A 26,762-nucleotide genomic window follows, 5' to 3' on the forward strand; every position below is an offset into this window, starting at 1 on the left:
TTTCTGGCTTTAGATATTTGGATATCTGGATTTAGATATTTAGATATTTGCTTTACTTTGTGGATTGGCTGTGTTGGAGCATCCCTTTAACACTTAGCCAGGCCGTTTACAACTCTGCCTCACCCTTCCTTCCTGTCTGCAGTGAGCTTAGAGCTCAGCAATAATGAAAGCTGAGATTCATCTCAGCTCTTTTCTGAGCATGCATCCTGTCCCAAGCATGTGCATAGCTTTCTAAATTACCTAATATGCATGATGACTTTTGAATGCCCTGATTCCCCAGAGCAACTCTATCTCTGGCTTTAGACAGTCTCTTGTATGTCATTCTTTGCCCTAGTGGCTGAGGCTTTTCTGATCACCTTACAATGTTTTCAAGAAATGCTTACCATTTTTCTGGCCTGAGTAGAGCTCCAGTTAGGGAAAACAAATGAGCACTTTGCATTAGTTTTTTAGGTAGCCCCTAGAGAAGTTAGTACACATAAACACACTAACTTGCAAATAATATCTCCTCTATCCCTTCCAGAGCCAAGGACCATGTCCCACAGTGGCACATGGGGTACCACAGATGCCAGGAAGGCAGTGGGGGCAAAGGCAAGTAAAAACCCCACAAAGTTACTTAACACTGGACAAGTCACAACCTCCCTGTATCTGTTTCTTCCCTAAACAAAACTACTCAGAAAATGCCTGAGGGCCGCTGTGAGGAGCAAATATGGGAATGTGGAAGACTTCTACAAAATATAATGCACATGAAACCTTATTTTAGAAAGTAGGTGACTTGTTTTGTGAGCCAAAATTTAAAAATTTTTTTTTTTAATTTTTAAAAAATTAAAAAAAATTTTTTTAAATGGCAGGGAAAAAGGCTTAACTTCATATATTTTTCCTGATCTTCATTCCTACCTACAAAAATGTAACATTTCTTTTACCAAGGGCCTGAGTAGCACTCTAGCATGACTAAGAGAAAAATACTGTTTTTATTTCAACATTTTATTGAAACTTTTCATATTACACAATTTGCTGAAAACATTTAAAACACTAGACAAAAACAACTTAAAAACACACACACAAATACCTCTTCTAGCTGAGGTAATATTGCAAAAGACTCATAGTATCACAAGGTTTTGTTACTCTGCTATACAACTTGGTATCACATTAATGATACTCAATGACTTTTCAAAAGAAAGACATTACACATCCAGTTTAGAGAGAGCAAGAGAACTGTGCAATTATCCGGAAGAGAAGAGAAAGCAGAAATGCCAAAGTATCACTCAAATTCTAATGCAATGTGAATTGCTGCCAAGGGGATTTTATTTGCTTATATATTATTGAAAATAATTAATTCAAACCTGTTTTTTAAAGAGCTGGTAGTCTTTCATGTCCCAAAAGATGAAGAAATCAAACCGAGGGTGAATATCCTCCACAATCTCAGTTGCAAAAAACAAATACCAAAGCATGTGTTTTATTTTGAGCAGATATATGCATGCACAGAAATACTGAAGCATTCGTGTCCAGCCAGTAAAGTGAATGCTTTGTGCAGTTGTTAACAAAGCGAGTGCTAAAACGACAGTAAGGAGTAGTCAGGCATGTTTGCAAAAGTGAGAGATCTCTTCACTCTCCAGTTGTTTCTGAAAACGGCTGAGTTATCAGATCCCCCAAATCTTGGTCATTTTGAAATCAGTTTGTTTCATATTTGTAATATCTAGTGCTGGGAGTTTGGAGCCTTCAATAAATTTAAAAACCTAAGGATTCTTTTTCAAGGACTCATAAAATAGAGAAGGGTAGCGCAAGGGAAATTTATATGCAAATGTGCTAAATCAATTCATAAATTCACTTAACATACTAAGTTAGTATTTACCAGGTTTTTCAGTTTTTTGGTTTTTTTTTAATTTATTTGACAGACAGAGATCTCAAGTAGGCAGAGAGGCAGGCGGAGAGAGAGGAGGAAGCAGGCTCCCTGCTGAGCAGAGAGCCCGATGCGGGGCTCAATCCCAGGACCCTGGGATCATGACCTGAGCTGAAGGCAGAGGCTTTAACCCATTGAGCCACCCAGGCGCCCCCAGGTTTTTCAGTTTTTAACTCAATCACTTCCATACTATTTGACTCAGATGAAAGAAACCCTACAATGTAAAGCAAGCAAATCACACTTCAGCTCCATGGCCAAAATCTGGCTTATGTAAGAGGACCATTGGGCCTGTGGAACATTTTAATAGAATCTTATTCATGATATCATTAATCATAATGAATTAAAAAATATTCTGAGCTATTATCATTTTAAAAAATGTAGCCAATGGATATTTGACTTTGGCACGTATATGGTAAGGAACTAAAGCAATTTTTAAAGGGAGAGTGTGCCTAATCTGCACTACACTTACTCCTTTCTAAATTCATTTAAATATATTTGGCCCACATCTAAGTCCTTGAATTTTAAGGATTTTTATATTTCAACTAGTTTAGAATGGCACTAAAGAATGATTAGTATTTTACTTGCCACATCCCAACTTGAATATTAATTTGTATTCTGCCTCCAAAGACAAAAGACCAACCTTACTTGTATGTGTGGTTGACTATCTTGTAAGGATTCTATAATGAGACAACTTTATGTAACTGAATCTTTACACTAATTTTTGTCAAAAATCTTGAAATAACTAATTTTTAACTACATGATGATCTCATGGACTCTCATTAGTAAATATTTGATTCCATTCAGATTGTTTTCTAGAAATTTTCTGAAACTTGAAATTTTCTGAAGTTTACTCTTATTTGAACCATCTTTGATTATAATAAAAATGATTAGCAGTTGAACAGATTATAAACATCTAAAAATTTACTTAGCAGTTCAAAAGCACTGAAAACAATTTAAGTGTCATAGGTAGGGCAAAGCAAACCGTGATCTAAAAGATTAACCAGAAAATACAACATGTGACCAGTGGCATTTAATTTTATTTTCCCCTCTTGGTAGAATTTAAAAATGGAAAACATATGTATTTTAGTGATTTTTAAAAAACCACACACATACCACACAAGATCATAGACAGAGTTGCTACTTGACACTTTTTGGATAACATCTTTTGGTTCTAAAACTATTAATCACAAAAAGTAATTGTTATACTGACATTTAGCAAGTAAATCTGTTTTAGGTTGGCCAATATTGGTGCAAAATCATTGCACTTCAGTGTGCTAAATGGTTTGTAGTAAAATTGCGATCACTCCTGTGAGGAAATGAAACTCTAAAATGTCTAATGATGTATCGGTCAAATGCTTATTATTTTATTATACAAAGAACCTCACCCACCAACTTCAATTTAGGAACAGGAAGAATTTTTTTTTTTTTTAACAAACCAACAACCATGTTTTTGCTTATTATTTTTGAGATTTACTTCTTTTCCTCATCCATAAAAAGCAGGATGAACCCTTTAATGTTTTTATTTTTTCTTCATTATTCATTCAAACAAGCTTAAACAAAAGGTGATAAGAATAAACTTGCTTTTCCCTTTATGTATATCTAGTTTAGAGAATGAAACTATAAATAAAAACTAGAAGAAAATAAAAACTGAAGCCATTATTTAATGATGACTACATGGAAGGCAAGAGGCACACATTTTCACATGAATTTTAATTATGTCTCCTCTAAGACAAGTCATTCAGAAATATAAGGCAAGTGACATTCCTTTCAGGACACAATTTGTAAATATGGAAACATTAATAGTTGTCATGATTATTTTTTACTCTCTCGCTCTTAGCAGTGGCTCTAAAAATGGCCTGATGATTCACATATCTAGATAAGCAAATCAAACTTTATAAACATATGAAGAATTTTCAGTTGCTGGCATTGAAATGCTGGGTTTGGATATGGACAAATATACTGTTTGCCTTAAATCTTTTGGGTACTTTGTCTTTTAATGTTTTGTTCTGCTATTCAAGCAGAAAGTATAGGACTTCATTTTATGAAATAAGCTGATCTCAGAGTGGAAAATTTGTAGAGATGAAGGAAATTCCAAGTTCCGTGTATGTACATAAATGGCTTTATATAATAAATATATAGCCATTACGAAGTTACACAGGGACAATGCAATTTAAAACTCTTCAAGTCCTGCTTACACGTGGGCAAATCCAGTCCTTCCCATCTTTATCACTGATGACATAGTTTATTTACTTAAAGGTAAACTATATTGGTACTATATACTCTATTAAGGATGACATAGCAGTATCAATCTAGAAGGTGAAATAAACTTCTAATAAATTCTAAAGTCAGATGGAATAAATTCAGCTCTGTGAAATCTTGTTTTGCTTGCTGACAAATTCTCCTTCCGCCCAGGATCATTTTAATTTAGCATGAGTGCTACACTAGCTAGAATTCAATGCATGAGTGTTACTTTCACTGCGTTTTCAAATTTGGAATACTTTTCATCCAAAATATGTACCTATACCTTTTAAAAAATGAAGAGTCAATATATCAGCATGGGCTTTTCCTACCAGTTTCACTTTCGAATCCATCTCCCCCCCAGTACTTCACTTTTATCCCTCATAATTTCATAACAAAGTATCCAGATTATATCTTTTAGACTAACCAGGAACTTAAACCTCAAGCGCTATTTTGAAGAAGGGTGGAGTAAATAATTTTGGTAATCTGTAGAACAGCTGCATGCAGTGTGTACTGTATTATAACAGCACCAAATCCCTTATAAAAACCAAGCACTCCTTCCTCCTGCCTTATGGTATTGATACAGTCTCTCATTCCCTCGTACTGTGTGTTAATTGGAAGCACTTCATAGCCAAGGTCTGTATTGTCAATGATTGTGCGTGTTCCTTGAATGTGAAGGCGGTGCAAGACTGTTTCCAATGGGTAAAGTATAACATCAGAGCAAAGACTGGCAGCAAAGTTAGCAATAAGTTCTGGAAAATAAGCATCCAACATACTCTGCACTGGACTAGTGCTCTCAGCTAGATGGCTACTGTAAGTCTTTCTCTTTAGAATTAGGAGGACAAACTTCTGAATGATTGAGCTGATGATGTAATGAAGAACTCCATGCAGCACCGTAGGGAAGATCAAAGACAGGAGTGGGAGCAGTCGTTTGCTATGAGGCACTCCGAGGCCAATCACTCTTCCAATTCCTTCTTTTACACATTCCAAAATTCCAGTGTTATCACGAATAATCTCACTCTGAAATAAACATGATGAAATGAATAAAAGTGAACAGTTGCTTACTGTGCCAGAAGAAAGGGCTCTTTTTAGGTCCGAGCCTGCTTCCTCCTCTCTCTCTCTGCCTGTTTCTCTGCCTGCTTGTAATCAAATAAATAAATAAAATCTTTAAATCCCAATTTATGACTACAGGGGGAAAATATCAATGGCTTGCACACTTCAGAAGTTATCTAGGCATTAGATTCTTTTTTCTTCTTCTCCTTTTTAAAGATTTTATTTATTTGAGAGAGAGAAAGAGAGAGAGAGAGAGGATGAGATGTGGGAGGCGCAGAGGGAAAAGCAGACTCCCTGCTGAACACGGAGCCTGATGTGGGACTTGACCCTGGGACTCCAGGATTAAGACCTGAGCCAAAGGCAGTTGCTTAACCAACTGAGCTAGCCACCCAGGTGCTCCTAGATTCTTTTTTCAAATGAAATTAACTAACAGACAGCTGTGAAGCTGGGAGCTATTCTCACTGGGAAGGGAAACAGGGGAGGAGATGGGGAAAGGACAACCTGGTTCCTCTATCTTCAAGAAGCTCCTTAGAACTCATTTTGAAAAGCTACCGGACACCTAAAGAGGTTGTACAGTGCTTAGAGTTCTTAAAAACAGGCTTAACCCTGCCTCCACCCATTACTTACCTGTTATCTAACCTTGGGCTAGTTACTTTTCCTAAGAATCGGTTTACCATTCTATAAAAATGGGATTAGTCCCACCTACCTTTTATGCACAGGGCTGCTGAGAGTATTATATGAAAACAGACTTGGCTTCCAGAGACACTCCCTCAATATTATCTACAATGTATCTGCCTTTTTACAGTGACATTAGGGAATAAGAGTCAACACAGATTCTTGATCAGAAAAGGATATAAACTTTGCAACCTGAGAACAATGGCATGAGTGTACAAAGTGACCTTAAAATGTAGAAGCCAGATTGCAGATTTTTATATTTTTTTTAAATTTTTTTTTAAAAAAAGAGACTAGAGAGTGAGAGAGAGAGACAAAGCAAGAAACAGTCTCTCTCTCTCTCTTTTTTTTTTAAGATTTTATTTATTATTTATTTGAGAGACAGAGATCACAAGCAGGCAAAGAGGCAGGCAGAAAGAGAGAGGAGGAAGCAGGCTCCATGAGGAGCAGAGAGCCAGATGCGGGACTCGATTCCAGGACCCTGGGATCATGACCTGAGCTGAAGGCAGAGGCTTTAACCCACTGAGCCACCCAGGTGCCCCATTTTTTTTTTTTTTTTTTTTTTTTTTTGACAGAGAGAGATCACAAGTAGGCAGAGAGGCAGTCAGAGAGAGGAGGAAGCAGGCTCCCAGCTGAGCAGAGAACCCTATGTGGGGCTCTATCCCAGGGCCCTGAGATCATGACCTGAGCCGGAGGCAGAGGCTTAACCCACTGAGCCACCCAGGCGCCCCCAGATTGCAGATTTTTAATAAAGACAACAGATCAGCAGGAAGCTCATTTTTAAGAGCGTCAGGAGTTGTTGGAGATTTGTAAATAAATGTGTATTTTTCAGGGAAAAAAGTGTTCTCAGAAATCCGAGCTCCCAGAAGGGGGAAAAAAAACCACTGAAACATGAATGAAGTAGGAAGAAAGAAGCTAATGTAGTAAGCTGATTGTGTGCTAAAGAAAGGATGAAAGTGGTTGCCTGTCAATGGGGAGAAACAGACAAATCTCAGATATGTGGTGGAGTTACAACTAAGCAGGCATATGACTGACTAATTGGTTATGAAGGATGAAAGAAACATAAAAACCAAGACTTTCTTAAAAATTAGAACTAACGTTTTGATATCTATTGATATTTGAGTATCAACAGTACCACTAGTGGAATAGGAGAAGCAGCTCAAAAGGAAGCTAATTTTCAGGGTACTAAGAAGAGACTGTTTTATGAGTTGAGTATGAGGGGAAGATGACTTAATTCACATAGATATTAGAGTTGAAATGATTCATAAGAGTAAATGAGTTCTTCAGGATGGTGACTATAGGATAAAAGCAGAGCAGGCCAAGGATAAAACTTTGGAGGACCGCGGAAAAGATGGGAAAGAGGTTATCAAAATAACGTGCTCAAAAGAGAAAAACTATAAGAAGTAAAAGACAGACTTCTAGAAAAGGAGACAGCAGGCAGAATCTGGAACAAGGAAAAACAGTGGCTGGATATTGGGTAAAAAAAAAAAAAAACTGACAGTGAGCTGGGCACTTTATATAAATAACTCATCTAATTTTTATAACTATTATTAAAATACTATTCCCATCTTATGGATGAGAAAATTAAGATCTAGAAAGGTTAAAACATTTGTTTACTCACAGATCAAACTTAAGTAGAGAAATGTGATTTTGGTAAGGGTCTGTCTAAAGCTAAAACCTGTTCTCCCCAATATATCACACTGCTTATTTTTTCTTTAAATAACTACCTTCCTGCTATTTTACCTCCTTACCTGTCAAATGTGGATATCTCATTGAGTGATAGCTCTGTAAACCTCAGCCTTACACAAACATCCTATCATTTGACACAATGCCAAAAGCAAGGCGAGAGGAAAGAATATTTGCATAGCAAACATTAACTTTACTCGATTCAAGTTAATTATAAATAAATAAATAAATAATCAATCAACAATAAGGCCAGAAAAGCAACTAAATGGAAAAGAATAATTACAAAAGCAAAGGCTAATCCTGTGAGGTTCTTACAGAGGAAACACATACATACTGAAGACAAGAAATAAGCAACAAGGTCTGGTGTTGGAGGCAGGAGATAGGTGGTGTACAATTAATTGGATTTTGAGTATATGTGAAGTTAATACTATCTTCAGCTTACAGTTTTAACGGTAGGAATGGTATGGTAAGTACATTAATACACTGTACTTGAAGCGCCACCATGTGGTTAGAAATGGTAAAACACCAAGAAGCTGACAGGAGATTGCTTTAGCTTTGTAGAATTTAACACACCATGGTACCAATGTTCCTTAAAAGGCGTATTTAAAAAGGGGGCGCCTGGGTGGCTCAGTGGGTTAAGGCCTCTGCCTTCAAAGCCTCTGCCTTAGGCTTAGGTCATGATCTCAGGGTCCTGGGATCGAGCCCTGCATCCGGCTCTCTGCTCTGCAGGGAGCCTGCTTCCTCTTCTCTCTCTCTCTGCCTGCCTCTCTGCCTACTTGTGATCTCTGTCTGTCAAACAAATAAATAAAATCTAAAAAAAAAAAAAAAAAAAGGCATATTTAAAAAGAATGCTGTTTGTAGGGACTACCTGCTCACTATTGGGGTGATTATACAGCATGTTTTATCTCAGGTAATTAGTAATTTACAGTCTGGCGACAAGCCATAAACACCTGAGTCGTTTGTAAAGATTTTAAAAAGTTTAAAAAACCAAACAGGGGGCGCCTGGGTGGCTCAGTGGGTTAAGCCTCTGCCTTTGGCTCAGGTCATGATCCCAGGGTCCTGGGATCCAGCACCACATTGGGCTCTCTGCCCAGAGGGGAGCCTGCTTCCTCCTCTCTCTCTGCCTGTCTCTCTGCCTGCTTCTCTGCGTACTTGTGATCTCTGTCTGTCAAATAAATAAATAAAATCTCTAAAAACAAACAAACAAACAGATTCTTTGTATTCAGAATAAGCTCTTGGCTGGGTTCTGAGATACCTGAATGAAGAATACAGCTGGCTATGGGATGGATAAAAAGAATTAAAACTAGAAGTGTGAAGTAACTTTGCAAAGGGAAGATACACAACCAGCAAGGTACCTAGTATATAATCTCCGGGATATGGGTGGGATCTGAGAGATTAAAATTTTAAAAGGATAGTGTCTTAAACTCTTCTGGTATACAATCAGAATCTGATATAAACAATATATTGAGTATTCAAAAAAAATTTTTAACTAAAAAAATGACAATAAAAAGTAGCTCACCTGTACTGTTTCAATTAGACTTGCTGAATAAAAAGGCATTGCCACCATGTAAGTTAGGCTGTAGAAATTAAAACAAATTTATCAGTATACTGAAACAACATGCTTATGCTAAATTTTGAATATCTACTTTTATATATCAGTGTAATTTATATTCAAGCCTGAATATATTTAAGGTTTTCAACTATTAACATCTATAGCATAAAGATACTTTGGAAACCTGAATTGTAAGATGCCTTACTGAACAGTTAGTGATAAAATTTAAGTAAACACAGGGAAAGGCTGCTAAGAAAATGGATTTTATTTTAAACCAGTAAAATGTAGGCTTGGTTATGATTCACTGTCTAACCTGCATACAGCTAATGTAACCTTGTTGTATACCTGCAATAGCTAATGTAGCCTATAAATCTGATATTTAAAAGTTAGGATGAGGGATCCATTCCACTGTTTGCCTTTTTAGTGACATTTGAACAAGTGTACTATTCTACTATTATCCTATTGATTATCATTATCCATTCCCAGATTTCCCACCCAGCAGAGCTAAGCCAGTCTTCAATGATGAGTGAAGTCCCCTTATATTAAAAAACAATATTGTACAGCTTTGCAAAGTTGTTTCCTATCATCACTACTTAGACATAGTAATATTACAACTTTGCAAGCCTGCAAAATATAGTTATTTAAAATAACATCAAGGTGGGACTTACCTAACCCTATGGGCCAGGTCCTGGCAAGAAGTAGTTTTCAAGGTGAATGGAACATCACTAAGAAATAATGTGCTGGAATGTCCCACAAAGGGAGCCAGCAAGCTGGGGGATTTCCAATTCACAATCTTCAAAAAAAATTAAAAAGTGAAGAGTAAAATTCTAATCTACAAAAATGGTCAGTGTTGTAAAATCATGAAGTGGCTTTAGGACTACGTTTTAATGCCACTAAGGTTTGAGTCTGCTTATCACTATACATATAAATTTTTGTTTCTGCTTAATAATAAAATAATAATTTTTCTGGCAAATTGGGTTAAACAAGTTGAAGGCCTCTGCTAACTTCCTAAGAGCACAGAGAAAAATGAGGTTGTGATTTCAGCCTTTCAAATTTAGAAAGATCTATTTTAAAGATAATATATATTCCAGGATTTTATTCCTCAACTCTACGTTAACTATCTTTTCAATTCTAGTCCCATAAATATTTTATTGTCCTAATTTTCTTTGCTGTATTAAGATTTTTTTCAGCCCTAATACTATAAAAATTAATGCAAATTTTCAATATAAGTGACACTTTTGATACTTACGATTTTAGTAGAAGGTGTTCTCCTATTTGTTTAGGATTCCATTTATGTGAAATCTCCCTAAAAAATAAATTTCAATAAAACAGAAGCCATGTTATTTACAACATCTTGAGCTAGTCTGACTCTCAAAAAGGTAATCGATTGTAATTAGGAACAAAAAATCTGTAGGAGAAATACATTCTAAGGGTGAACATGTTCTTTTCTGGGGCACACTTCAATTACGGTGGCTTAAAAAGAAAAAAAATGTACTAAGTACTTTTCTATGTGCTGAAAGAAGGGGTTGACAGAAGAGGAAAACCTACCACTAATTATAAAAAACTTAATACTTAAAGGAGGAACATGAAAACTTCAAGGAGGAGATCTAAAAATGACAGGTTGAGGAAGAAAGAAGAGTTGAGATGGGCAAAGGGAAACAAGGAATAGGATAACGGAAGAAAAAGCATGAAAAAGGATGAGAATTTAAAAACACAATTAAGTAACTGTAATGCAGAATGAATGTGGCATTTGTGTAGCACCAAATTTTCCAAGTGCCTTTCTTTATTATGATATTCATTATGTGACCTTTATTATATTCTGCAGTCAAATGCTCTACCACTGAGCTACACCCCCTCTTTATTATATTCTGATATCTTTCTGAGCACCTACAAGGCCAGGCATGGTACAAAGTGCTTTGCTGGAGTTATTTCTAACTCTCACAATGACTTTGTTATCGCCATTTTATAGATGGGGAAATAGGCTGAGAGAGGGTTCATAACCTACACAAAGCCATACAACTAGTTAGTGACGGAACTGGGTCCTAAACCCTGGTTTCTAGGACTTGGAAGTCTGTACACTCTGCCTGTACTTCCTCTCATCCCATTTGATACAGGAAGACATCCTGTGAGGTAAGCAGAGCAGGTGTGGTCCAATTTGTTTTACTTATGAGACAAAGGAAGGTCAGAAGACCCACAGGGACACATTCGGGTGACAGGCAAAGTGCCAGGTCTGAGACCAAGGTCTCGCACTGTGTGCTTCCTGCTGTTTAGGTCACCCTCGGAAACCAGAAAAAAAGAATAAAAATAAGAGAGTCAAGCTGCAAAATTAAAAGAGGAGAAAGTTGTACCAAGAGAAAAGTCAAAAAGGAGAAAAGAGAATGGAGAGAGAGCAAAAGGAAAAGTCAACGAGGAAAGAGAATAAACTGAGAAAGCAGAGAGAGAGGTAGAAGGGGTGGGAGAAGAGGGAGAAGGGACAGAGAGGCTGAACAGCAGAGACAGGGAAGTGTAAAATGAAATAAAGTGTGAAATAGAGAGAACTGCGACCAGTGCCCTTGACGAAACCAGCATCCATGGCACCACGGCCCCAGCAGAGAGCTGAGGAAACATCTTCTATTTGAAATGACTGAATATGACAAACCTAAGGAGACAGTGAATAAATTTATTTTGTATTAAAAAAGGTGTAGAAAATCATCATTAATAACCTCTAAGAACAAATTCAGTACAATTATAACACGGGTGATATGCAGAATTTCTAAAAGAATGGAAGATCTGCAGAGAAACTTGAACAACAGACCAACCAACTCTGATCAGTAAGACCTTAGAGAGCCTTCTGGGTCACATTTTTATAAAATTAATACTAAGACTAATATTTTAGGTCTTAACAACCACAGAAAAATATAGCTGAAATGACCACCAATGATTTGGAAGAAAAAATATAAAAAAGATCAGGCTTCCCATCTTTTTGACAGTGACTTCATGATTCTACAACAATATATGCTACGTGGTTTGCAAATCGCCTGGGTACTGCTGTTACTCTTACCATGGCCCCAGAGAGTACTACCACAGGGCATTATGACAGTGATTTTAAGGACGAAACCATCATTAACATTAGAGACAAACAGGTCTGTGATCAGTATTTCTGTAAGGACAGGGCTACTCTGCTTTTGAATACAATACTAATTACTACTGCCAATTCTTAACATCAATAAGATTATTAAAAGTGGAAAAAATGAAATTTAGAATCAAGTATAAAAAATATGAGACTCTCTTCCTTGTATCTCTATCTGTGGGTAAAACCTATCACCGCGGCTCTGGAAATTTAAATTAGCACTCTGAAATGCTTTAGGAAAGAGAATAGTATGAAAATCTACTTGTGATCAAACCTCTTTATATTTCATTATCAAATACCAAAAGATAGGTAAACATATTTAACTCACTATTTTCACAAGCACAGCCTGTCCTTGAAAAAGAGCAATAAATTAAAGAGAAATGACTTGCTTTTTCTTAAAATAGTTCTCTATTTGACAGATTGATATACATGCTTTCATGCATAATCAATACAAAAAAGCAACAGAATTTTTAAATGACTCTATTTTTAAAGTCTTTACTTCTCATTCTCTCTCATTTTCACATGTACAGGTAACTGCCCTCCTAAAAAAAAAAATCTTCCCTCAACCAAACCCATCTTCCAGCGACTTCTCTTCATCTTCCCTCTGCACAGCCAACTTTCTGAACTTGCTATTTTTCCATGTCCTAACAACCCATTCACCTCTGAACCCACGCCAAATTGGCTTTTACCCCATTATTCTAAAAAAAAGCTCTTGCCAAGGTCCCCATGACCTCTATGTCTACATCCAATGGACATTTTTAAGTCTGAGGGTTACTGGAGGGAAGGTGGGCAGGGGGATGGGTTCAATAGGTGCTGGGTGTTAAGGAAGGCACCGGTGATGAGCACTGGGAGCTGGATATACTTTATTTCCCCTTCAACAGACAGCAGGCCCTCAGGTTCCTCCCTTCTTCTTGAAGCATTTTCTGTCCCTTACTCTTCTGGTTTTCTCCTCCCTTCTAGTCTCTACTTTTGACTCCTTTGCAGTAGGATTTTCTTAAGCCAGCCACCTATTCTAGAGTCCCTAAAGGGTCAGGCCCTCTTTTTACTTTATATGTTATGCTTCTTCCTAATGTAATGTCATCCAAGATGATGCTTTCAAATCCATTAGCTTCACTTTAGATTTCTCTGCATGTCAACCGTGTATATCATCTGTCTCCAGATAACTCTACCTGGGTGTGGCAAAGCATCTAAAAATGAACTTGTCCAAAATCAAGCTAATGATCTTTCTTGCCTATTCTTGGGACTCTTTTAGTGGTCCCTACTCAGTAACTACTAATCAAAAAAAAATCTACTGAATTGGAGAAAGATTTCATTGTGTTTAAAATAGAGTATGTTCAAAGTCAGTGAATTCAGAAGAGTGGTTAGGAGACACACACAACATGAGGAGAAACTGTAAGATGTTTATACTGGTACAATACAAAATGTGAGATGCATCGAATGAAGCTGGAGGTCAACCAAATGGTTTTTGTGAGACGGAAATACACAGGGAGCCTTGGTTACAGGTGTTCCTTATGTAAATGAGAAACGACATATGAAAATAAAGGGTACATGTAGTCTCCCTTACCCGACTTGGGAGATTTGGGGAAAAATTGGGATGGGGTCTGGGCGCTAGATAAATAGATCACAGATGATTATCTTGGGTTACATACTTTTTCTTTTAAAGTAGTAATTCTGTAAAGCTCTAAGCTTGGTGACTTCATGGGCACTACAGACTTGCTCTTTTTCTCTCAGATGTGATCAAAATGAAAATGAAATCTAAATATTTGTGAATCCCTATTGTCTCACCTGTTCTACCTAGTGATGGCTGTGCAATTAGGGAACCTCAGTGTAGGAGACCCCCAAGCTCATTCGCCTCGGGTGGTAACTTCTATGAATCACTTTGGGTTAACTGCTTTGCTACCCTGTCTGTTGTGACTTTGCTTTCTCCCTGCCTAAAAACAGAATTAAAGTTTATACTGTACTTCAGAGAATGGCTTTATTTGATATCTACTTACATAAGCCAAAATCCTAGAAGTCATCCAGGACAGCTCTTCCTCTATCGCCTACTATCCCTAGTCCATCACTACATCCATCCGTTTTACCTAAACACATTCCAGAAGAATCCACTTAGATCCATCTCAAGAGATGCCACCCTGGTCCTAGTTACCATTACTTGTCACCCAGATGACTGTTGCAGAATATGAACATGTGTCCTCTTATCTACTTTGGTCCTCCTGAAATCTTCTCACCTCCATTTAAAATGACCCTTTAGAAACATGAATCTGATCATGTCACTGACCTCTCCTTAAAACTCTTCAATATCCTTGAAGTGGCCTACAAGGCCCTGCATCAATCTGGGTCCACCTGTATCTTCAGCATTCTGTCACACAGCTCTCCCTCTTGCTCTCTGAGCGTTAGCCATATGAGCCTTCTCTCAAGTTACCAGAATTCTCCATGTTCCCCATGCAACACTGTCTTCACAAAAACTGTTTTGAGCCTCCTAACCAGCACTCAGATGTCAGGTTAAGCGTTATTTTATTAGGGGCACTGTTCCTAACCCTTTACTAATCTCACAGAATATTTTCTTTTCCTTCTGGGAACACATTTCAATTTGTAATTATTTATTCATTAATGGGATTATTTTACTTAATGGATATCCCTATACTGGATTGTAAGCTTCATGGTCACAGGTACCTTTTGTTTCCTCTCCTCACTGTATGCCTGATTTTCAGCAAAGGACTTGGCATACAGTAGATACTCAGGAAATGAATTAATGAGTGGGATTTATCTGGAAAATTATCCCAGTAGAATACAACAAAGATAGCCTTTTGTGTCTTTTTTTTTTTTTTTTTTTATTTGACAGAGAGAAATCACAACTAGGCAGAGAGGCAGGCAGAGAGAGAGGAGGAAGCAGGCTCCCCACAGAGCAGAGAGCCCGATGTGGGGCTCGATCCCAGGACCCTGGGATCATGACCCGAGCCGAAGGCAGAGGCTTTAACCCACTGAGCCACCCAGGCGCCCCTTGTGTCTTCTTAGTAAGACCCAAAATGACCAAGAGAAAATACATATCTATATAACCAACATGTCTATAAGGTCTATAGAGTAAGAAAGTTAGATAATAAAATTTAATGAAATTCTGCGCCATCCTATTCCCATTCCTCTTTTTCCTTCCCTTAAACCTTAAGTTAAAGTTACTATTTCATCTCTGTGTTAAAGAAATAGCATTACCTGTCTGAAGTCCCAGAAGTCAGACGTGGTATAGCCAGGACCAATAGGATTCTGACTACAAATATACAGAATTCTTTACACTCCAATATATAGAAATTCCTGAACTTTATTAGATCTTTATAAAATTTTGTTTGTGAGAGAATTTTAAGAACACTTGATGACAAGTACTAACTTATGATCTTATACTATGATATAAAAAGCAGTAGAGTGAATGAATAAAGTTAGTTGAGGACAGAAATTCAGATTTCTTAAGTATGAGAGGGAAACTTTTAGTAGTCCAAATGTTTTGTTTTGATTTTAACATTTCGTAAGTCTGTTAAAGAACTCTATGAAGTCCTCTGAAAGCAATTACATTGGCAAAAAGCCTGATTTCAGTCTTTCCTGCCTTCATTTCATTCCCTGCAAAGTCTGAATCCTAAGATTTAGACACTAGTGGCTGTACCTTCGATTACCTCACTTCCTAGTCAATCCAAAAAATTCACTCTGCCAGGGACTAACTCTGGATTAACAAACCATTCAAAGTCTTTGATGCTGTCTCTGGCATATAGCACTGATCCACAAAGTTAGAGTCCTGCCAAATAGTACCTAAACAAATTTATGATTTCCACTATCACCTACTGATGTTCCTTTCATATATACTCCTTGTAAGGTTTCCGTCCTGTTATGCATTTACTGTCTCAAATGTGTATCATTCTTCTCATGCTTTTCTGCTCTGACCCCAATATTCTATTTCAGAGAGTAAATAGACCCAGAAGCAAGTTTTCCTAATTTCTCTTCCCTCTCCTTCCAAATGTATCTACAATTCTACATTCTAATTCTCTCCTCTCGGCTTCTAAGACACTATTATCCTAGGTTACTATTATGTTCAATGGTTTTTGTGAGCGTCTCTTAAAACTGCTTTCAATTACCTCTCCTACCACACACATCTTCACATACATACATGACATACACATATGCCTTCACACATCACCCAGGATACTGTCCTTGGTCCACTTTCTGTCATTTAGTGTACACTTTGTCCTCAGGGAAATTCACCAATCCTAATGCTTCAACGCTACTTTTATGCCAGAATATCCAAAGTTATCCCTCCAGCTTCAAATTTTTTCTAAGACCCCAATCCACGGTGCCAACCACATATTAGAAATGTCCTCCTAGCTGCTCTGCAGGAATCTCAAACTTCATCTATTGAAAGATAAATTCCTCATCTTCTTTCCCACTCCAACCTATTCTTCTTTTTGTATTCTCCAGTCTAGAAGTCTATCACTGATGGAAATTTTCTCCCATCCCCTGATTCCCAATCTATCACCAATTATCCATTAGACTTCAGAAATGCCTATCCCTTTCTGTTCCACACTTCAGATCCCTCTCAGTCTGGTCCAGATTACTGTAACAGTTCTCTACAAGTCACTGGCTACACCAGTCTACTTTTTTATTTTATACTGCCACTTGAGTAAATCCTTGATCAAAGAACCCATATATTGAAACAAACACCTTAGATTCCCAATTACATAGAGAATGAAGCCAAAGTCCCTTACAAAGGCACGGCCATGCTTCAGACTAGTATCTCAGCCACTTTTCCTATTATTCTACTCCATAAATGTCCAGTATTCCAAGCACAAGACTTTCATTACGCAGACTTTCCAATTTCCATAAAATTGGGCATACTGTCACTTCTATTTGGAATGCTCTCCTTCTCTGCCAAGTCAAATTCCTACTCATAATTGAAGATATAGCTCAGATTTCAGTTCTTTCTTCAAACCTTTGCCAATAACATGTGAAGTATCCCCTGGGCACTGAATGGGGTTTGTTTAATTATAGCACTAATCTTGATGTACTACTTTAATTTGCTTACATGTGTCTCCTTCAGCCAAATGGCTACTTAAACATTAAGAACTGCTCACATATTCATGTTTGTTCCTTAGTAGACAGTTGTTGAAACATAGCAGTCAGTAGGAGCTGAGAGACCTATCTCAATAGATACTAGACCAGGAAGCATTTTCTTTATCACATACTAATTCAATAAGATATATCTAACTTTGGTCTCTATTTCTTCTCTTAGCTACTTCAGGTTAAGTTTTCAAATTCAAGGTATTTTTAGAAACTATCATATTTTGTTAAAATTTAATACAAAGCTAATATTGAAAAGATGCCAAAAAGGTACCTTGGTAGAGGTGTAAATTCACTTATTATTCCCTCTGCTCCAAGTGTGACTCCCTGGACAATAAACGTACTTCCCATTCCTTTCCAAAGGGCCCTCGGTCCCTAAAATGAACAAAATTTATTGTTATTTCTATTAATGCCTAAATAAGAAACACAAAAAAGGTCTTAATAAAACGATATTGTTTACTAGTATTTTCCAATAAGGCACTATTTTAAGACATTTTAGTAGATAACTACAACTACATTAATACCTATCATTTTATTATTTGTTGAATGGCCAATATTTAGGCAATGTGAATATTCCAATTAACTACATCTCTAATACTAATTAAACATCACTAATATTTAATTAATTTTGGAAATGATGTGACTATATTAATTATTCAGTGACACCAAAAGATGTCATTACCAGGTTACATTAGTTTTAGAGCAAGCATTAAAATATTTTTATCAACTAAATTAAAAGGAATTACTCTTGGTTTAATTACCACTAAGACCATATGGTACTTATATTATAAATAATCTTAATAGCACCTATAGACTAATTCTCACCTGAGTTTTGTTGAAGCTGTACATGATATTGATGACTGTAAACGGAGTGAGATGGTAATGCCGAGCATGATAATTAACCTATAAAAGATTATGTTGTAAATTATTTTTGTTATTGTTTTGTCAAGAAATAACAAGGCCATCAAAGACATACAAAGGAGTCAAACCATAAACAAAAGCTCAATTCTAAAGTCATCAGAAGTTACTCACAAAAATTAAAAAATTACTACTATTAAAAGTACATTTAAATAACTTATTAAAAGTACAGTATGTATGGTTATATATATATATATACAACACAGAAGACCAATGCACAATATACACAGTAATGTAGAATATATAATAAAGAACATGCTGTTTGACATTTATGTTTCCATAAACACTAGAATTACATTTGGTGTAGCAAAACATTCACCCCATTGAACACATAGGAGCCACTGAAGAACTCAGGGAACAGGAGATTCATGTCTCCCAATACCAAGCATTTTTTACACTGTAAGCTATAAACAATCGGTAAATTATGAAGTAAAGGGGGGTGATATTTTGTAAAATAACAAAAAAGAAAATATCAGAATGCATCATACATTCTAATGCCATTATTTCACAACACATTTAAGTTACTTGTATAGATGTACACACTGAATCACAATGTGATACTGTCGCTTTATAGAATACATGTCTGAAATCCACTGTTCTAGGCTATATGCACTGTCCATGCTCTTAATGACTATTTTTTTGGGTGCTGAAGCATGAGCAGCTTAATTTGTAATTATTTATATATTTTCTAACTCAATTTTCAAAGAAGATTAAGTTAGATTATGGAAGCTTTTACCACAGTGTTGTCCATTTAATCCATGGGGCCTTTCAGGGGATTTACAAGTTTAAAATTATCTTCTTAATGATACTAAGGTATCATTTGTCTTTTTTATTGTGTTGACATCTTCAATAATAGCGCAAAACAATGGTGGCTAAAACTACTTACTACTTAGCATGAATCAAGACAGCTGGCAGCAAACTGTATTTTTGTACAAATTATATTCTTTATCCCATTCACTTGCAAGGAGGAAAAAGCCACTTTCACTTAAGAATGTCCTTGGTGAACCTGACACCAGTTAGAATGGCCAAAGTTAGCAAGACAGGAAACAACATGTGTTGGAGAGAATGTTGGAGAGAAAGGGGAACCCTCATACACTGTTGGTGGGAATGCAAGTTGGTACAGTCACTTTGGAGAACAGTGTGGAGATTCCTCAAGAAATTAAAAATAGAGCTTCCCTATGACCCTGCAATTGCACTGCTGGGTATTTATCCCAAAGATACAGATGTAGTGAAAAGAAGAGCCATCTGTACCCCAATGTTTATAGCAGCAATGGCCACGGTTGCCAAACTGTGGAAAGAACCAAGATGCCCTTCAACGGACAAATGGATAAGGAAGATGTGGTCCATACACACGATGGAGTATTATGCCTCCATCAGAAAGGAGGAATACCCAACTTTTGTAGCAACATGGACGGGACTGGAAGAGATTATGCTGAGCGAAATAAGTCAAGCAGAGAGAGTCAAGTATCATATGGTCTCACTTATTTGTGGAGCATAACAAAGAACATGGAGGACATGGGGAGATGAAGAGGAGAAGGGAGTTGAGGGAAACTGGAAGGGGAGATGAACCATGAGAGACTATGGACTCTGTAAAAGAACCAGAGGGTTTTGATGGGGCAGGAGGTGGGAGGTTGGGGGAACCAGGTGGTGGGTAATAGGGAGGGCACGTACTGCATGGAGCACTGGGTGTGGTGCAAAAACAATGAATACTGTTACGCTGAAAATAAATTAAAAATAAATAAATAAAAAATAAACAACAACAACAACAACAAAGAATGGATGAGTTACTCAGGTCATGATCTCAGGGTCCTGAGATTGAGCCCCACATCAGGCTTCCTGCTCACCAAGGAGTCTACCTCTCCCTCTCCCTCTGCCCCTCTGCCTGCTTATGTTCTCTTTCTATAATAAATAAATAAAATCTTACAAAAAAAAAAAAAAAGAATGTCCTTGGTGAAACAGTAAAATGCATTAATTGGTGCCAGGGTGGCTCAGTGGGTTAAGCCTCTGCCTTTGGCTCACGTTGTGGTCCCAGGGTCCTGGGATCGAGTCCCGCATCGGGCTCTCTGCTAGGCAGGGAGCCTGCTTCCCCCTCTCTCTCTGTCTGCCTCTCTGCCTACTTGTGATTTCTGTCTGTCAAATAAATAAGTAAATAAAATCTTTAATAAAATAAAATAAAATGCTGATTCTTAAGTATACATCTTTGTAATTACTATTCTGTGTATTACATAATGAAGTAAGACAGCTGTTGTGAGGGAAAGCACTTGTCTGATGAAATTGCAAGCTGAACTAGCTACTTTTTTCATGGAACACCATTTCTTCTGCAAACACTGACTGCCAGACTACAGTTATTAACATATGAGAAAATGTGCAGGGGCAGCTGGTGGGTCAGTTGACAAAACATATGACTCTACGTTTTGGCTCAGGTCATCTTATGGGTCATGGGATGAGTCCCACATTGGACTCTAAACTCACCCGGGAGTCAGCTTGAGAGTCTCTTTCCTCTCCCCCGGCCCATCTCCTCACTCTCTCTCTCTAAAACAAACATCTAAATCTTTTATAAAAAATAAAAATAAAAATGAACAAAGTGAGCCTATTGATTAAAGGAAAAAAAACTGGCATTATGGGATGTCAATGATAAATCTGACATTACAACCAAAAATTAGAATTCTGAAAAAACTGCATCTACCATGAAGAACTTGCCAATACTGAAACACTTTTCTGGTGGGATTGGTAGTGATTTAATGACAATTTTTTAAAAATACTATATAATCAAATGTCTTAAGCTTAGAAGATCTACAGAACTCAGTAAATCAGTATTTTTCTTTTTTTTTTTAAGATTTTATTTATTTATTTGTGAGAGAGAACACACAAGCGTGCACGAGCACAAGCAGGGGGAGCAGCAGGCAGAGGGAGAAGCAGGCTCCCTGCTGAGGGAGAAGCAGGCTCCCTGCTGAGAAAGAAGCCTGTTGTGAGACTTGATCCCAGGAACCAGCATGACCTGAACCTAAGGCAGACACTTAACCGAATGAGCTACCTAGGCGTCTCAATATTTTTCAAATAATCAACACATGATGTTATAGAATCATACATAGATCAAAAGATTTTAATGTAAGAGTACAAAAAGTTAACTCACATGGTTTGAAATTTCTCACTGCAAATAACCTTTAATATATTACTATTTATCAAGTTTTGGTGTAGTAAAAAAGAAGAAAATCTGACAATTATCTGAAAAAGATATAAAACATTCCATTTTCAATACATATGTGTATAAGGTTAGACCTTCTTCTTTCAAAACCAAAATTTTTTATGATGTAATAAGAGTTTTGAAGACCAAAAAGTTTGAGACTGATCTATTGTAGATTCTGGTACATTTCATACAGAGTAACAGTTACAGTTTCAGCCATTGATCTGAGTTCTGTATTTTAAATCAGAGTAAGGATTATTGTTTAGAAGGTAACAGAGAAGTTCACTTACCTGACACTGGCGGCGTAGAACAATGCAAGGATGAGCCAGTACATTTTCTGTAAAGAGGCTATAAAAGAATAATTTAGATATATAATATATAATATATATATTTCGTGTATATATATACACACACACATACATATAATAGCCAAAACTTAAATTAAAATATATATGTATCTGAAATTATTCTTACTTGAAGAATCATGCATTATTTCGTTTCCCATTCTAACAGTTAAAAAAAAATTGTCTGGATATATTTGCAAATCATTCTAAGAACAACAAAATTCAATATGAAAAGAATTAAAGCCAGATCTGCAAACTGGTAAGCAACGGCAGTAACGTAAAATAGTAATACATGTAATCTAAAGATGAAACTACAACTCCGTGCCTGAAATGGGACACTCCTTTCCTAGACAACTTAAATGCTCCTTTCCATTTCTTTTAGAAGATATCATATGAACAAAGTTCCTATCAGAAGAGTCATTTATTCTTCATGAACCACCTTCTATAAATTTTAGCTTTGATGTACACTGCATTTAAGTTATTAGAGTTTAAATTATAAGGATTTTAATAACTATTAATTGACTACTATTTTGGATATCAAATATTTCTTCTGAGAGCATTCCCTACAAAATAATTACAATTGCAGGCTGACAATACTAACAGTGACAGCTGCACAAGCATGAGAGCACATGCAGGGCATATACATATACACATATAAATAATGTAATCAGGGGCGCCTGGGTGGCTCAGTGGGTTAAAGCCTCTGCCTTTGGCTCAGGTCATGATCCTGGGGTCCTGGGACTGAGCCCCACATCAGGCTCTCTGCTCGGCAGGGAGCCTGCTTTCCTTCCTCTCTCCCTGCCGGCCTCTCTGCCTACTTGTGATCTCTGTCAAATAAATAAATAAAAAAAAAAACCTTAAAATAAATAATGTATCAAATGAACAACAGCTTTTAACAGTGAGGCTAAAGCAAAATGAATTCTAGCAAAAGAAAATTTTAATTCACAATTATGCTCCTATTTACAGTAATACTCTCAGGTTTAATTATGCAAATAAGATAATTTTTTTCTTGACTAAAATTTTAAAACAATGAGTTGTCCTGGCATGCAACATAACCCTTTGTGGAATTCTGATATATTTTGAAATAATATTCATTAGAGATCACATAATCAAAATTGGAGGGTTTTTTCCCCACGAAATGATCATTAAAAATAAAAAAATAACGGTGGTCATTAAATGCTGATTGTAAACAAAAACCAGACTCCATGTTGTTAAATATCATATTACAATTAGAATGTTTAGGGGAAGGTTCAATGCAAATAACTTTCTCTTAGAGGGGCGATTAGATCAAATTTTTTGGACACATGAAAGTTATCAAACTATAACTTCCAAAATTATTTTGTGGTTATAAATTGAATGACTATTCTCTATCCTTACTAAAAAAAAATCAAGTTATAGATTTTAAATAACTTTTTCTGCAAAATATTTTTCAACATTTAATCTACTGCTCACTCCAAAGAATCAATCTAAAGGAAGCAATACTAATCATTTAATATTTTACATTAAAACACTCTGAATAAAACACTTTAAATAAAAACATCAATTAAAATCATTAGAAAAAAACATTACCTTGCAAGGCCAATACCAAATCCAGCAAATCTATTCAACTGCTCTAAAACAGGAAGAAATAAGATTACTCATAACCAATATTTAGGTTTACTGTAAAAATTTTTTTCTTTTATTAACATAATATTTATTTAAATTCTAGGTCTTAGAGTCAAATTCTGATATGGGCCAGGGAAGCTGTGGGAAGCTGCAAAGCAGACTTGCTCTTCAGCTCCAATTCACTGTTGACATGTGGGACTGTGGGCCCAGTGTTTCTAAACTGTTATTTTTCTAAAGAGATATTGTCATTTTTACATAATATCTTCCAATTTTAAAATACCAGCAACTATTTTAAAAAGCATTACAACACTGTGGGCCAAATCAAACATGTCTGTAGGTAGAAACTAAGGATTACCACTTTTCAACTTCTAACTACAAACAACTTAAATTTTTTTAATCAACAACTTCACCTCCTATCTTGTAAAATTAGTCATTTGCTGTTATTGGTGGAAACATCTATATTAAATGAACAGCTGCAAGTAAGACACCTCAAAATTATTAAATCGAAAGCGTACTTAAGGTAATCAAAATGGTTAAATGAGGCTCTCTTCTCGACAAGTTTTAAATATTTTGAGAGTAACTGCTTAGGTACATCTCTGTGAGAAGCTACTGGGTCCATACGCGCTACTCCTGATGGCATTTCTATTGCTTATTAGAAAAGTTTACAGCTGGAAACACTCCTATGCATGCGTCAAAACAAATAAAAGAATTTCTCCTTGGCTAAAAATCGCAAAATCATGATGGTGAAATACCACAACCTCAGGGGGCCAGACATTTCTACTATAATACAATATTCACAAGGGATAATTTTTTCCTCTCTTCCTCTTTTCTCTCTCTCAGCTCTTTCACATGCTATCACTATTTCCTTACAATCAGAATAAGGCCATGTAAACATGTCCCTGGGGAAACTATTTTGTTTAACTCTTGCCTTGAAAAATGTAGAAGCCAGATAGAAGGTTCTTTTGCCAATTAAGATACTTTCCTCCTTTCAGCTTTTCCCTTTTTGCATGTATATTAACAGAAAATGCCGCTGATACTTTCTGCAAAGTGTTAGAAAGGTTTATTAACTGTGTAAGTTAACTGTCTAAGTCTCTCAGTCTTCAATTCTCTTTGCAAAATTACCACCGCCAACCTCTTAACTGCTGCAAACATCCCCTGGTTTTAAGAGTTCCTCCTCACTTTAACCACTAAAGCACAAATTATAAAAAGATAAAAATATCAGCTTTACTGCCTAAGAAGTTAACTGTGTAGCAATCATATATGCATTTTGAATTATTTATAACTTTCCAGTACTCCTTAGGGACCACAGAAAGAAAACTAGAGAGGGTGAAAAAACAAACTGTCTAACTGTGTAAGATCCTCCTCCTCATCCTCATTTGCTCTTAGGTAATATTTAAAATCTATTCCTCCAAGTTCACTCAAATCAAATAAAAATTACTGTACTTCCAAGTACACATAAATAAGTGCAAATGAACATATCTAGAATATACTTAATATTTAATGGTCTAGTCTATTATTCTAATGATTTCAAAATGGGAAGAGGCAGTGATTATTTACATTTTGTGAAAAAACAAAAAAGTTGAGAATATTTAGATCACAGTGTTACAATTAAAACAGGTCTTCTGACATTTTACAGTGAATAATTATGTCCTGATTCCAACGTCTTGACATTGTCTCAGTGTTTTTTACTTCTTAGTGGAGTTTTAGTATATGTGCTGCCGAAGCGAGCACATTAGTGGAGTTTTTAAGTGAGAAATAGGCGATGGGAAAATATAGGAGTACAGTTTGAGAGTCTAGAAAACAGAGAAAACTCCTATGATTAAAAGAGAAAAAGAAGGAAACGAATATTTTTTCTAGCTTACTATGTGCTCCATACTATACTAGGCATTACTTACATTTCATTTTATTTAACCTTAAAGAACTCTACGAATTATTCTTCTAGCCACCTTAAAGGTGAGAAGACACAAGGTTCTCAGAGGTTAACAAAATGTCTTAGCTTTTGAGAGTGGAAGAGTCAGGTTTGAATCGAAGCCTGCCAATGCTGAAAAACTTTACAGAACCCAAAGCTACCATTCATTATTAATTCAAGCAATAATGGTGTCAGTGAACTAGGTATTGTTCACATAATTCCCAATAAACAATAAATAATCCAATTTCCTTCCTTCTTGATTTAGGCCATGGGATGTCACACACCAAAACCCTTCGAAGCTCCTACCACGCAGCCCAAGCTAAGGCAGGTGTCTTCTCTCGAGGTGATCCGGGAGGAAAGGTTGGTGCGAGGAAGAGGGAGCAGGCCCGCTACAAGGGCAGAGGACGAAAGGAGGGCAGAGGGTGTGGCGCGCGATAAGTCCAGCGGCACCGGAGGCGGGACCCTCGGCGCGGCTTCCGCGGTCTGCAGGCCGCCGGCCGCCGGCCGCGGTCCCGCCACTCCACCCACCCCTGCCTCGCTCCCAAGTCCCTCACCGGTGCTCTGTCCCGGCACGCCGCCGCCGCCGCCGCTGCTGCCGCCGGGAAACGGTTCCTCCGCGGGGCCCTCGAGCGGGGTGGAGGGGCCGGGTACGCCGTAGGGCGGGCTCTTTTCGCCCCAGTGCAGGTTGCGGCTACCGGGGATGTCGGGGGGAGTGGTCACCCAGTGGCCCAGGTCCGACGCGGAGCTGAAGGACCTGGCCGGGAAAGGACCGCCAAAACCCTGCTCATCCCGGGCACCGCCCCGATAGCCCAAGCCATCGAATCCGTCCGGGCGCCGCGGATGCATCGCAGACGGGGCAGGATGATGCGAGCCCACCCGGAGCCCACGACCACTGGGGCCACCGCGACCTCCGGCCACTCGGCTTCTTCCCGGCCCCCCGCCGCGTCTGGAGCGATCTGACAACCGGAAGTCACGTTGCGAACCCGGAAGTTCGGTGAGCACGTGATCATAACCTTTTCCGGCGGTCTGGCGAGAGAGAGCGTTGCTACGGAGACGCGGCGGTAACCTAGGGCCAATCCTTAAAAGAAAATCGCTGTTTGGAGGAGGTGGAAAAATGACTGTGGGGTTAATGGAACATTGTACCAAAGAGATACCAAGGGACCAGGGGTGGGAAGGACAGCCAGGACAAGCGGAGGTCGAATAAAGACGTTTTATCGAGGGACATGACGCGTCGGTGGAGCTGACTCACTGAGATCTCAGCCAGAAATGCCCTGCTGCACTCAAAGGTCTCAGATCTAGGTCTTCTCTTTTCCTCCCTGGTCTAGTGCCCGCCACAAGGCAGCGATTAGACTTTAGAGTTGCGGGGTGTTGGTAACGTCTCTGTAGCTTTGCCTCCCGCACTTAGAGTTTTAGCTAGGGTCTATTGAGGGAGCTGGTTCTGCCCAGTGAACTAAAAGGTACTATGGACAGCTAGAGCAAGCATTACAAAAGACCGTCGGTG

The 26,762-nt window shown here is 37.6% G+C and overlaps 1 protein-coding gene across 1 annotated transcript; it reads right to left on the reverse strand.

Annotated features, from left to right (window-relative positions):
- Positions 1–3,538: 3,538 nt before the first annotated feature.
- On the reverse strand, positions 3,539–26,229 carry SLC25A46 (solute carrier family 25 member 46). The gene is made up of 8 exons (XM_045999828.1): positions 25,816–26,229; positions 23,317–23,359; positions 21,694–21,751; positions 18,127–18,204; positions 17,576–17,676; positions 10,348–10,404; positions 9,066–9,123; positions 3,539–5,155 (listed from the first exon to the last, which is right to left on the reverse strand). Exons 1-8 carry the CDS (start codon positions 26,105–26,107, stop codon positions 4,577–4,579), a joined length of 1,266 nt encoding a protein of 421 aa, XP_045855784.1. The 5' UTR covers positions 26,108–26,229; the 3' UTR covers positions 3,539–4,576.
- Positions 26,230–26,762: the final 533 nt, after the last annotated feature.

The sequence above is a fragment of the Meles meles genome, chromosome 3 (genome assembly GCF_922984935.1).
Source record: "Meles meles chromosome 3, mMelMel3.1 paternal haplotype, whole genome shotgun sequence".
Classification (NCBI taxonomy): Eukaryota; Metazoa; Chordata; class Mammalia; order Carnivora; family Mustelidae; genus Meles; species Meles meles.

Excerpts from the sequence above, each read along its gene's own strand:
- SLC25A46 (XM_045999828.1), bottom strand. The coding sequence starts at position 26,107 with ATGCATCCGCGGCGCCCGGACGGATTCGATGGCTTGGGCTATCGGGGC. Across the intron at positions 18,205-21,693 it reads TTCTACGCCGCCAGTGTCAG|GTTAATTATCATGCTCGGCA; the intron begins GTAAGTGAACTT and ends AATCTTTTATAG. Across the intron at positions 5,156-9,065 it reads GTCTAATTGAAACAGTACAG|AGTGAGATTATTCGTGATAA; the intron begins GTGAGCTACTTT and ends TGTTTATTTCAG.